Source organism: Lasiosphaeria miniovina (assembly GCF_030549165.1).
Source record: "Lasiosphaeria miniovina strain SMH2392-1A chromosome Unknown B0T26scaffold_8, whole genome shotgun sequence".
In the NCBI taxonomy this organism is placed as follows: Eukaryota; Fungi; Ascomycota; class Sordariomycetes; order Sordariales; family Lasiosphaeriaceae; genus Lasiosphaeria; species Lasiosphaeria miniovina.
The window spans coordinates 3,273,280-3,285,969 of NW_026848227.1; the positions used below are offsets into that span (position 1 = coordinate 3,273,280).

General features: G+C 50.9%; 4 protein-coding genes across 4 annotated transcripts; 2 read left to right on the plus strand and 2 right to left on the minus strand.

The window, feature by feature from the left end:
• Positions 1-77: 77 nt before the first annotated feature.
• On the minus strand, positions 78-2,313 carry B0T26DRAFT_657823 (Adenylylsulfate kinase-domain-containing protein; the record flags this gene model as incomplete). Its single annotated transcript, XM_060438815.1, has 3 exons — positions 78-449; positions 550-813; positions 1,687-2,313. 3 exons carry the CDS (start codon positions 2,311-2,313, stop codon positions 78-80), a joined length of 1,263 nt encoding a protein of 420 aa, XP_060290700.1.
• Positions 2,314-3,243: 930 nt separating this feature from the next.
• Positions 3,244-4,100, plus strand: B0T26DRAFT_516008 (uncharacterized protein). Its single transcript, XM_060435445.1, has 3 exons — positions 3,244-3,356; positions 3,453-3,576; positions 3,639-4,100. The coding sequence occupies exons 1-3, from the start codon at positions 3,354-3,356 to the stop codon at positions 3,968-3,970; spliced, it is 459 nt and encodes a 152-aa protein (XP_060290701.1). The 5' UTR covers positions 3,244-3,353; the 3' UTR covers positions 3,971-4,100.
• Positions 4,101-4,150: 50 nt separating this feature from the next.
• B0T26DRAFT_658862 (CBF/Mak21 family-domain-containing protein) lies at positions 4,151-7,355 on the minus strand (the record flags this gene model as incomplete). The annotated part of the gene is made up of 3 exons (XM_060438905.1): positions 4,151-4,930; positions 4,996-6,690; positions 6,756-7,355. 3 exons carry the CDS (start codon positions 7,353-7,355, stop codon positions 4,151-4,153), a joined length of 3,075 nt encoding a protein of 1,024 aa, XP_060290702.1.
• A 466-nt stretch (positions 7,356-7,821) lies between these two features.
• On the plus strand, positions 7,822-9,670 carry B0T26DRAFT_657110 (uncharacterized protein; the record flags this gene model as incomplete). The annotated part of the gene is made up of 3 exons (XM_060438757.1): positions 7,822-8,032; positions 8,094-8,176; positions 8,240-9,670. 3 exons carry the CDS (start codon positions 7,822-7,824, stop codon positions 9,668-9,670), a joined length of 1,725 nt encoding a protein of 574 aa, XP_060290703.1.
• Positions 9,671-12,690: the final 3,020 nt, after the last annotated feature.

Sequence of the window (12,690 nt, forward strand, 5' to 3'; positions counted from 1 at the left end):
ATCTCATCGCGGACTACACCTCCTGTTTCTTCTTATACCTGCAGACCAAGACTCCCGACCCACTAAACAGGCAATATCTAGTTAGCCTTATTCTCGCCGATCAGATCCCTCTCCCTTAAGTAGTCTGCTATCTTAATTACACACTCCTCCACGCTGAGCTTGTCTGTACGAATTGTGATCTCGGGCGACTCAGGTGCTTCGTAGGGAGCCGATATACCCGTAAAATCCTTAATCTCGCCCGCACGGGCCTTCTTGTATAGACCCTTGGGATCTCTCTTCTCGGCCTCTGAAAGAGGGATGTCGACGAATACTTCTATGAAAGGCAGACCGTCGTCTCCCGCCGGCGACGCATTGGTATGCAAGTCCCGTGCAACTTGCCTGTCGGCCCGGTAGGGCGAGATGAAGGACGCCAGCGCGACAGTGGACGAGTCGGCGAAGAGCTTTGCGACCTAATTCACAATACGGAACGTCCATGAGTTATCAGCAATGATGGGAAGAATCGACAGATGTACACAATTCTTATTGTGATCGAGGTTCCGCATTACTAACCTCAGCGATACGGCGAATATTCTCGTTCCTGTCCTTTTCCGAGAATCCCAGATCCTTGTTCAACCCAAAGCGCACATTGTCGCCGTCCAGCCTGTAGGCAGCCACCCCAAGGTGGAGCAAGTGCTGTTCGAGAGCAGTCGCAACTGTTGACTTTCCCGAGGCCGACAAGCCGGTGAACCAGATTGTGAAGCCGCGCTGGCCGCGCAATTGATTGCGTTCATGCCGCGAGAGCGATGGATGCCAGGTAATGTTGCTGTTACCAAGCTATTAGCTAGGTAGTGTCACAAGCGTTGCGATCATCACTTTTGGCTGGCCCGCCAATGCCCCGCGATCGAGGCTGCACCCCCAATCATAAAGCACATTCTTCGAGGAAAGAAGTTTAAGAGGCAAATATTTTGACACCTGTACGTAATAGGAGTAGTACTCACGTAGCCATTATTGAGTATCTCGCTAGCGTATGATGATGGACTGTCTTTACAGTCAGCTCTGGCACGTCTAGGAGCGGTCGTAGGGCGGCGAGCTAATGTCAGGGGAAGCCAGGGAACGGATTTAGACAAAAAGTCCTCGAGAGACGGGACAATTACATCACGGCTGGGGGCCACCACGAGGCCCAGTTCCGTAAATGGCGCCATTTTAGTCCAACGGTGCGAAGAGACCTAGTACTCCACATAGGTTCAATTAGGGGGGCTTTCTTTTCAATTTTTTTTCGGACCTTCGGGTTTGCCATTATTAATATTAGTACTAACTACTATTAGTAACGGGGGCGTGAAATAGCAACTGGTAGCCAACTACTAATTAGGATTTATACGGATATTAGGGCAAATATTAGGCTGCAACACTCTTCCTAGTGGGCTCCAGGCCTTTCGGTGTGTAATCCGTGTCTGAATCTTCTCTTTTGGTGCACTAACATTCCTATACCATCCAGTAAAAGATATAAGAACGGAGGTTGAACTACAATGTCAAATCTATGGGGAAAAGCGGCAGGCACTCTATGAAAATACATGGTTAACAACTAGGAGGGCAGGTTCCCCTGAGCCCCTAAACGTAACCTACACCTAAGAAACTGGGTATACCTTTGCCATCATCTTCACGTCGGTCAGCAACGGTAGGAGCTCAACAAGATTGGGGAATACGCACCGCCGCCTGCTTTGGAGAGACATAGAGAGCAGTTGCTGTGGCCAATATCACAGGTTGCTGTCCCTCTTCGGTAGGAAGCGTCTCGATATGGCCCTCAACCCAGGCTTTTCTCCCTTCCACCTTGATGGTCTTGGCGCGTAGCACCAGGTATTGGTCGGCTATAGCTGGTGCTTTGTAGTTGATGTCCAGCTTGGCGGTCATGCCAACGTTGAATGGTAGAACTGGAAAGGAGCACCTCGCAAGCCCCTCGTCAAGCATCGTGGCCAGGAAGCCTCCGTGGATAATGCCCATGTGTCCACATAGATCTGTCCCAACATGGCTGATTTGTACGTAGCTGCTGCCGTCCTGTGCAGACCAGCTGAAAGGTGGTATCGTCACCTTTCCCGGGCCGACGAGAGTACCGCCAGTCAGGTTATGCTTCCGCCACGACGGAGGTATTTTCATGTGTGGGCGGGACTCGATGAGGGCAGGGGATTCACGGAGCGAGGCAGTGAGCGGGTGCGAATTAATGAAGTCCTCTTTGGTTTGCGCGTCGTCGTCGTGAGGCGTGAACATGGAGAGCGTGTCGGCACTGTTTGGGGGCGACAGGATGGCGGCAGCGGTTGGGTATGCCGGCGCTGCTGCCATGATGAAGCCAAGAGATGTGAATAGAAAGGCGCGGGCACTGAGCGTCGCAGCCCGGCGGAAGAGGGATTGTCGAAAGCCCGACTTCGAAGCGGTTCCCAGGTCTGAAGCAACTCGAACAAGGTCAGCAAGCCTAGCACGGGAGGAGATTAGTCAATCTCGATGGCAGTTACCAGCAGCAGCAGGGAAGGTCCGGAGTGAAGCTGTCCGGACAGGCTGAGTAAGGGCCAGCTTAGATGGCCGGACGCGGCAGCGGACAAGCGACGGTGAGGAATACATTTTTGGAAGAGGTCGGGGGCGCCCTAGTGGTTGTCCCAGACTGCCTGCCCCAGTAGTGGCCTTAGAAACGGGATCAGGAGGCCCCACACCTTTCCCGTCGCGATGGAGGGGTCAGGGAGGCACGGTAAATATCCGTAATTACATGCTAGGAAGTTAAGTAAGGTACACTACCTACCTCCATTATAAAACCATCTTGGGAGAAGAGTTACCTACCTACGAATGTAGGTAGGTACCTACATTCGTAGGTAACAATTACTTTAAACGTAGAAAATGCCTTTATATTTATTAACACCTGCTAAGGTAACTATGGCACTGATATAGTCATGTCGTCTGTTGAAGGAGGTCTCGTCGACGAAAGGATATATGACCTTGGTAGGTCGCTATCCAGTATCTAGCACCTTCATGTCACGGCTCAACGTTTGGAAATCAATACACCTTCCGGTTTGCTCCAAAGCTACACGATACGAAGTACCCCTCCTTCTTGATCTTCCCCGCGTACGAGTATGACGCAAGGCTGCCTCACACCACCTGTCCGTACCAATAAGAGAAGGTCTGCGTGAAACCAACCGGCCAAAAACATGTTCAAGAAAACTGGGATGGCGAACTGCCAGTAAACCGGGCTGTCATAATTACACTTACTACAAAAGATAGAAGCTTGATCACCGTCCACGATTAAATCAAGTCGCCTAGAACCATAGCTACCTCCCTACCTACTTACGAATTCATTGAACTCCAACAGTCAACACTGTCAAGTCAATCTCAACATGGTACGTACATGTACAAGCAAGATGCTGTGTGAACGACAAGCGCCAGAATCAATGCTGGAATACTGGAGGCCGTGACTTGACTAACTCCATTCCCAGGCAACTGAGGAAACAGTAAACCTCGGGGCCCCGCACGAGCCCAAGGAAGAGGCGATCAATGTTTTCAGGGACATCCAGCACGAGTTGAAGAAGCAGCTTGTGCATTCCCGCCACCAGTACAATAGTATGTGGCCTCTGACGTGGCATTTTGTGCCAGTCGCGACGATACGCCTCTTATTAACATAGCATCCGCGGCGATGACAGAGCACGAACCCGAGTATTTTGCTGCAGTCCAACACCTCGATGACTCCGAGCTTGCGGGCTTCACTGCCGAGGACTTCCAACTAGTTCGTGTTGCAGTATCTGCTTATGGAATTCACTTGTTTGGGAAGGTGCGCATCCCGGCCCTAGATGAAGAAGGCCCTGCCTACATTCACTTTCGGGCCTTCACTGGTGGTCCCGAACATGAGTCGAAACTCCACGGTCTCCATACAGAGGACAGGGTTGAGCAAGATGGAGGACACACTTACCGAGCGGTATTCACAAAGAATGACCCCCTGGAGTGGTTCAACACATAAGGTGTTTTGTACCTAAATAAACTCTTCCATGTCTCGGATTACGGGCTCCCAGAAGTTAGAACCACCCCTTGCACATACAACAAACTCATCGCTGTTTTGCGCACTTGACTCGCAACCCTATCTATCAGATGGCCGATTTCCTATATTCTGTTCCTCAGCCTTGATGTCGTGTGACTAACTTCATTGGTCGTCCAAGCCACTATCTTCAGCGGCTAGCATTTCGGCGAAGTCATCAGCCGATGCGAATGTTGGGAGGGCTTTCATCTCCTTCCTCCTGCGTCTGCCTTCGTCATTCTTCCCCTTTGGCTCCGCAACTTCAGCATCATCCTCCTCGGACTCGGGCTCGTCGTCTTGCGAATCATCAAACACCCCCTCAAAAGACATGTGCCCATTGGGGCTCTCCTCTCCGACACCCACCATCTCGTCGCCAGAGTCATCGAGATCCAGATCGCTGTCAGAATCGTAGCCCCCCATATCTGGCTCAGAGTCGTCATCGCCATCGCCTCCTTCCACATCCGGCCGTGAGTTGACAAGGGCCTCCCAAATTTCCTGTTCTGACCCTTCATCGGACTCAGCCCCGTCGGTTTCTCTCTTCTTGGCCCTCGCCTCTTCCTGGGGCTTGCCCACCCGGGCAAAGTACTCGTGGAAGAATGCGTCTTCTGCCGAAACTTGCTCCGGCTTCAGGTTCCAGAATGAAGCCGAATTGACAATAGGCACTTTTCTTGCATTGGCGCTGCTCAAGTTGCCAGCATGCGCAGGGCCACCAGAGCCAAGCACTGGCTGCATAATCGAACCACTCCGCTTGGTATCGGCGGCCTTGGGGCTGCGGTAAACAAACTTATCCAGAAAATGCATCAGGGTGTGGTTTGCCAGCTCCGGTTTGGGAAGTGTCTTTTGCTGGGCGAGTAGATTGGCAGCGAACACACACACTGAAGGATGGAAATGGGAGAGAAATGGGATCTGATGCGTCTATTATCAGCAACCATTTCTGAAGCCATGATCCCTCTGTACACGGGGAAACTTACAATCTCCCAAAGACAGCTTCGGTTAGCATTGCTGTGTTCGGGATCACGTTTTCGGCCGTCGTAGCCCGCAATACGCCGGCTGCTTGTCGTTGCGGCCACTTCCTGGGAGGTGACGTCATGTAAAGACTGGTTTTCTGTTACATCCCGGTACACCTCCTCGCTGTCGTCGCCATTGTCTTCGGGTACGGTCAGAAGCGCGTAGAGGTTGGGGAAAGTGAGCTCCAACTCGGCAATGAGGAACAGAATTCCGCAGGCAAATGATGGCTGGTGAAGGTTCAATACCTGAAGCAGTCTTTTGACAAACGCCTTGACACGCCGGACATCCACATCATTCTTTAGTGAGCGGAATAGAAGATTGAGATACAAGGCTTGCTTGGATGATGTGACGAGTCTAGGGTCCAAAAGTGATTCGTATAGAGTTCGATAGAATCTCTCCACGGCCAGGTGCTTTGATGCGGCAAGCTGTTGGATAAGTATCAGTGCCTGTACACTGGTATTGAAGTTTGACGAGTGAGTTATTCGGAAAAGGGTATCCAGGTGTTTCTCCAGGGTGGAATCGTCGGCATCGGTGAAGGGCACAGCCCTGTTGACGCCTGTGAGCAAGGAGGAAACGAGCTTTTGGGCCGTTTCCTGCTCGTTTGTCGGTGCGTCCGCTGCGCCATGAACTTTCCGTTTCTTGTTCTTCCGGTCCCCATCAGACTTCTTGGCACTAGAATTTTTGATATTATCTTGAACGTCAAGACCTCCTAAGGACCCGCTCTTCAGGAGGGAGAGGAATATCTCAAAGTATATCCGCAGCAGAGTATCCGCTACAGCCGGTTCTTTGCTGCTCAGAATTGTCTGGTTCAGCGTATTGATCGCATAGTATCTGGTGCGTAGGCTCTGGCCAGGTTTCAAGAGGACCTCCTGTTCAATAGAGCTGATGACAATGCCCTTCATCCCCGGATGCACGTTGAGCAACTGAAGCAAAAGATACGACGCTCGTGAAGCAATCTTGCGTTCTCGGTCGCTAAGCTTGTTCACCAAAAGCCGAAGCAGATTTGCCTCCTGCTCTGGCTTGTCTTTGAGAAGTCCATAAATAAAATCCAAAGCTCTTGACCTTGAATATTCGATCTCATCCGAGCACCAGATCTCGAGAAGCTGGATGATCCGAAAGTATGCGCCCTTAAGCCAGTCTTCGTATGCCCACATCATCAAGTGCGGCATGGTCAGCTTTCCCGGGAGCTTTTGTCCGTGCATCCAAGGCGAGCTTCCACGGCCGTCCAAGGAGCCCAGTAACGCAGGCTCTGCGTTGAAAGGGCAGAGGCGGCGGTCGCCAGGGAGCACTGCCCCATTACCTAGCAAATCCACAAGAGCGCCTAAGGCGGCAATCGCTTGGCCACGGCTCTTCTTGCCGGCCAGGTTTACGAGACTCTCGAAGGCCTTGCGGTTATGGAGTGGAGACTCCTGGATTGCAAGAGTCAAGGCAGATACCTTGTCCGATAGCGTGCCAGACAGCATTATTGTGGACATGAACCTTTGGGTCGAAAGCGAAGACTTCATTGCGCTGTAGTTAGCAGAGTCTTCATCCAGGAGCTTTTCGGCGTATGTCTTCAGATTGACAATAGAAGATGAATACGGCTTTGTGTTGTCGGGAGCATTCGAGGGGAGCTCTTCCACATTAACACCATGCCAATCAGGCCGGGGCTTGAATATCTGAGTGCCATTAGATATATGCCCTTATTGAAGCTGTTTAGCACCTAGAAAAGGCTTGTACTCACCAGCTTCCCTAAGTGCTTTGCTCCGCGTGTTTCCTTCAGTGGAGGGCTAGCATCGCGCCTGGCCTTCTCTGCTTCTTGCTCTTGCTCTTCATCTTCTTCGCCTGCAGCTTCGAATGAATCTTCGGATGCGTCAGAATCTATGTCGTCATCCTGGGGCGCGTTGCCAATCCCTAGGCTCAATGCAAACTCTGCAAGCTCGTCTCTGAAGGCCTTGTCGACGGGGGCATTTCGTAACGCTTCCGGCTTGAGGTTCTGCCCATCCTCATCGCTTGAATCGATGTTGGCGACGAGGTCAAAGTCGTCTTGATCCCCACCGAGGACAAGAATTTCGGCGAGAAGAGCACTGGATTTTGAATTGCTCGAATGCTTGCTCTTTTGCCCGTCCGGTCCGTTTTGGAAATTTGCGACTGCAGGGCCAGCCTCACGCGTCTTCAAAACTGCGCCGTCATTGGCATTTCGTTGTTTCTTTCGCTTGGTGGCTGGCGCTTCCGCCTGCGAGAGGGACTTGTCGATCTCAGACGTTAACTGAGCAAGGGCAGTCTCGTCAAATCCAGACGCCTCCGCCGCTTTCCTCTTCTCCGCTCTGTTTAGCAGGCCCATTCTGGATCTCAGCTATTATTGTGGTCGGAAATGTTAGGTCCAGGAGTCGTGGAAAATAGTTGATAGGGTCGCGCAAGCTTCAAGTCGTTTAGAAGAAAAACTTTTGATTGGCAGGCAATAGAGGTTCTGGAAGGGTGGGGGGAGTGAAATGCAAAAAAACAAGCCCCTCCATCTGAAGACAGGGGTCCGTGTTACGTAAACTGCTTAACTACCATGTATTGACAGATACCATTACAAGGGCAAGGGGCCAAGACCACTTCAACTTTTAGGTACTCCGTACAGAGGACTGAATACCTTGGTACGCACAGGTACCTAAAGAACCTTGTCCCAGGCCCCACCGGCTACCAAATTACGGATAGAGTGAAGACGGAATATCGCGCCGTCGCGCGACTCGAGATTGGAGGCCAACAAAAAAAAACCTCGAAAGCCTAACTGGCCAAAATTGGTGGGACTATTAACCATCCAAATGGTTCTACAAGCAGCTGCAAGGCTCTCAAAACTATGGGTGCCAAACGGCGGAATTGCTGCAACTGCAGCTGAAGATGGTCATTCCAAGTTGATTCGCGCTGGGTTCCTGCGCCAGTCGCATTCGGGCATATTCCACCTTCTTCCCTTGGGGCGACGAGTCCAAGACAAGGTCGAGGGTGTAGTCTCGAGGCACATGGAAGAATCGCTATGTAGGTCCCTCCTTTGAGGCACAGTTGTGTTTACACCAAACTAATGCAGGATGTCGGTCAGCGGCCTCGAGGGTCTCACTATCGTCCATATCAACTGAAGCCTTGTGGGAGAAGAGTGGGCGTCTCCAGAATGTTGCTTCAGAGGTTCGTCTCCACCTGGGATATATTGTTCTTGACTGATGATGAAATACTCACCATTTCTCACAGCTCTTCAGGTTCTCGGATCGCAAAGACGTGGCCTACTTGCTGTCGCCGACACACGAAGAGGAGATTACAGCACTTGTAGCCCGGGCAGTGAAGTCATACAAAGAGCTTCCTCTCCGACTTTACCAGATTACGAGGAAGTACCGAGACGAATTTCGCCCCCGTCATGGTCTACTCCGGGGGAGGGAGTTCACGATGAAGGATCTCTACACCTTTGACAGGAGTCTCGACTCGGCCACTGAAACATACCACAGTGTCCGAACGGCGTACTCTGAAATATTTTCCGAGCTAAAGCTACCTGTGCTTGCAGCCAAGGCAAGCTCCGGCGATATGGGAGGCAACCTGAGCCACGAATATCACCTACCCATGCCACTTGGAGAAGATCAGGTTGTCAGCTGTAGTAAGTGTGACTACGCAATCAACGAGGAAATCGCCAATGTACGAGTACGCGAGGAGGCGTCTCCCGGTGCTCAATTGGGCATCTGGCGAGGCATCTCCAAAGACGGATCGACGTTGGTCAATGTTTGGTACCCTAGAAGCGCCCGGCAACCTGGAAGCGCAGACAAAATACGGGACTATTCAGATAAGGACATCAACATATCTGCCGTGAGATCCATAGTCCCCGACTTGGTCGTCGGGGTCGAGGGCATCCAGTCGTTGTGGTCGGCTGCTCTTGGCAGTGAGACAAGAACAGCAACTAGGCTCTTGAACATAGTGGACGGCAGGCTCCCTCTCTCCCTGTCTGACAAAATTGTTGGGGAATTAGGGATGTCAGCTTGGCCCGAAGGACTCAACTTGCCAGAACCACCCTTGGCCGTGTCTGTTCACGCCGGAGGGGGTCAGGAGTTTGGACCCCTCAACCTCCTTCGGGTTCGTGATGGCGACCGGTGTTCGCAATGCTCCTCGGGAACGCTGAACGTAAGACGGGCGATGGAGCTCGGACATACGTTCCTCCTTGGTACACGATACTCTGAGCCGCTGAATGCAAAAATCACGATACCTCCCTCGACGTCGGGCATTCCAATGCAGATGGGCTGTTATGGAATCGGCATCTCTCGGATAATTGGCGCCGTTGCAGAGCACCTGGCAGACAGGAGAGGGCTGAACTGGCCCATCGCCATCGCGCCTTATTCCTGTGTAATCGTTCCAGCTAGAGAACATGAGGGGGATGCGTTGGAGGTTTATCAGACCGTTATCAGAGACCTAGGGACCATGGAAGGGCAATTTGATGCTATCATTGACGATAGAAGGGCGACCTTGCCATGGAAGCTAACAGATGCCGATCTCATTGGCTTCCCATTAATAGTTGTGCTTGGCCGAGAGTGGCGCACAGGAAAACGCGTAGAGGTCCAGTGCCGACCGCTTGGAATCAAAGAAGCGGTTACGATCAGCGACTTACCGCAGTTTATAAGGAATTTATATATACAATTATAAGGTTTATATATATTCATATATCCGCCGAGTATTAGTGTTACAACCTGGACAACAGGTCCACGGAGCTAGGCCCGGCCTAGGATTGTGGGGTCTGGACGGCAGGTAGGAGATGACAGGAGCAAGGAGTATCGTGCACAGATTGCGAAAGACAGGCTTTCAACACACAACCAATGTATGCTTAACCAGATGCATTGATAGCTGCAGAACCGTTCTCCCAGAGAGAGCGTGCTGCCAGCTCCTATATAGAACTATGAGCAACCAATCAGAGTTCCTGCCTTACATGCTCAGTCGTGCTCAGTCCTAGACGCACTGATCCCCACTGAGCTCCCTGCTCAGTGCGCTCAGTGGGTCTCGGCACTGATCCTACTGAGCTCAGCCATGCTCAGTACACCTTGGCACTGGCCCCACTAAGCACTCCCTAATTGGATGCACCTTCTCTTGGCGAGAGCCTCACCCTAACTGCCGTTCCAGCCAATCTGCAGCGGGCGGGCAACGCCCTCTGCAACTTTGAACCAGGATCGTAACAATTAGCTTTTTCCATAACTAACTTCAATCTATATATCATATAAATTTATATATATTTAATTTCTCTCTGAGGATACGTTATTTTTTTTCATCATTATACGCATGCAGCCTCTAGGGCTATGGCGTGTCCAGTCAAAGACTGGCAGTCTATCTACCTAGTATACTAGTAGGAAATAAAGAAAGCAAGAGCTAAGTACATCGTTAGGCACGTGGCCTTATTAACGTAATAGTTTCATAGTAATGGGGTTCCTTTGGCCGGACTTATACTGTACCACCCTCGGGCCTGAATAATAAGGAAAGTGTAGTGTTATCTATTACAAACCACTCGACTGTCAGGGTCGTCTGTCTGTAAGGGAGCACCGGCTCCACAGAATGCTGGGGTTGGTAATTATGAAAATAGAACAAAGGGCAAGCTCCTATCGCGCGGGCAATACAGTCAAATCGGATGTAAGAGAAGGCAGGTACGCCTGATCAAGGTGGTCACAATAGGAGCAACAAGCAGGGCGAGCAATGACTGGTATTGGCGTAAGACTTCAACCTGGCCTGAGCTAAAGAGGTGTGCGAAGGCCATGGGTCTATATACACGTGAAAGGAGTTACGAGTCATCCTTGCGTGGGAAGGGTGGTAGTGGCGATAGTGCGTGGCCCTGTTAGCGGTGGCGATAGTGGCGATGGTGGCGAGGGTGGCCCTGGTGGCGGTGGCCATGGTGGTTACGAGGGTGGTTTCCTTACATCGGAATGCCACTCAAAGTGTATGAGCGCAGTGAATGTGTATTGCTTGCTTGAAGAACCAAGCAAGAACTATCTAAGACCGTGGCTACTGTCGTTGTATATATCTATCTAGGGTGGACCAATCAGGGCGTTGGTCCTGGATGATCAGTGCGGTCAGTGTGCTCAGTGCGATCAGTTCCCACTGATCGCCCTGATCATATTGATCGTGATGACCGCCTTGCTATTGGCTGCACTCGCGTGAAGCGGGGAACTACCCCGCTTCCTTGCGCCAGCCAATAGCGGGAGGCTCCGTGCAGCCTCCTGCGCGCTTGAGCCAGGATCGTAACATTATCCCAACAGGACCAACTAACTGAGTAAGGAAATATAGGGATATGAATAAAGGATAAAGGAAATAGATCAATCTTTCTTGGGTTCTTCTAGCTATTTCATTGTACAAATCCTCGTACTACTAAGGAAGTCCCCTAGGGCCTTTATTCCCTCGGTGGTGTAGAATAGTATTTGGAGTGTGAGAAGGTAGTTTTTCAGGGCCTTTGTCAAGGCCTTCCGCTCTATAGCGTATTTTTTGCACCGTAGTAGTAGGTGTGTAGGTGTTTGGTCCTCCAGACAACCGGGGCATTCGCTACTTTCCGCTTTTCCAATCTTCGCTAGATAACTAGCTAAGAAGCCAATCCCGGTCTTCAACTGCATATAAACTGACTGATTTGGTCGAGGTAGTAGTAGTATTGTGGGCTTGAAGCTGTAAGTGATCAAGTCCCGGGCTACCCTTCTATAGTGTGTGCCTAAGCCTTTGGATTTTTATCCTATTACTTCCCTGTCTTCTTGGCTTAGCCAGTCGGTTTTCCAGGCTTTTTTCAATGAGGTCTTAGCTTGTCTTCGTAGGTAGGCTAGTGATACATATGCTTCTTTTGTTGTTTTTTCTAAGCCGGCCTTGACTAGTTGGTCCACTATCTCGTTACCAACGATTCCAACGTGGCTAGGGCACCAGTGGACTTCGACTTTGTGGCCTTTTTGGACTAGTAACCTGACCAGCCTTTGGGCCCTTTTTGCATGGTATGTGTAGCCTTCTAGCCTGGGATTACCGCTTGGCTATCCACGAAGATATAGAAGGTAGTAGACGTAGTGGTAGACGTAGTGGACGTATTAGTGATAATTCCTTGGGCTTCTTCTAAAGCTTTGATAATCCCGATGATCTCTGCGTCTGCCACTTCGATGGTTGAGCCCAGGTTTCACGCTCTGGCCACTATAGGTGCTAAGTTCGCGCTCAGTCGGCATAGGCCGGCTGAGTTAGTGATTCCGCCCTTTATGAAACCTTGTGACCCGTCTGTGTAGAATACTACCATAGTGGCCTTTGCAGTAGGTACCATAGTCGGGTTGAGGCTCTGTAGTAGTTGTAGGTGGTCTTTTTGGCTTGTTTTTTCCCACCCTCTTTGATAGTGATTTTGCTTGGATCTTCTGCTCCCACGGCTTTACCCAGTACGCTAAGAGTTTCTCAATATTCCAGCTTGTTATAACTAGTTTATTCACTATTTCAAAAAACAACACCCCAGGGTGGATACGCCGCGCAAAAACTCCACCAAACTAATGCGTTCACGCGACGCGATTATCGCTTCCATCCGATCCATCCGACTCACAGGAGATCCACGTTTAAGCCCCACTCTAAAGTCTCACAACAACAAACCTTTCAACCAGTCAACAAGCCAACCAACAACAAGAAATAATGGGTTCAACAACGCTCACCAAAGCCACTATTACAGAGACTACATA

What these genes read in the sequence shown, in the direction of transcription:
- B0T26DRAFT_516008 (XM_060435445.1), top strand. An exon ending in TTCCCGCCACCAGTACAATA is followed by an intron (nt 3,577 to 3,638) that starts GTATGTGGCCTC and finishes TTATTAACATAG; the next exon opens with CATCCGCGGCGATGACAGAG.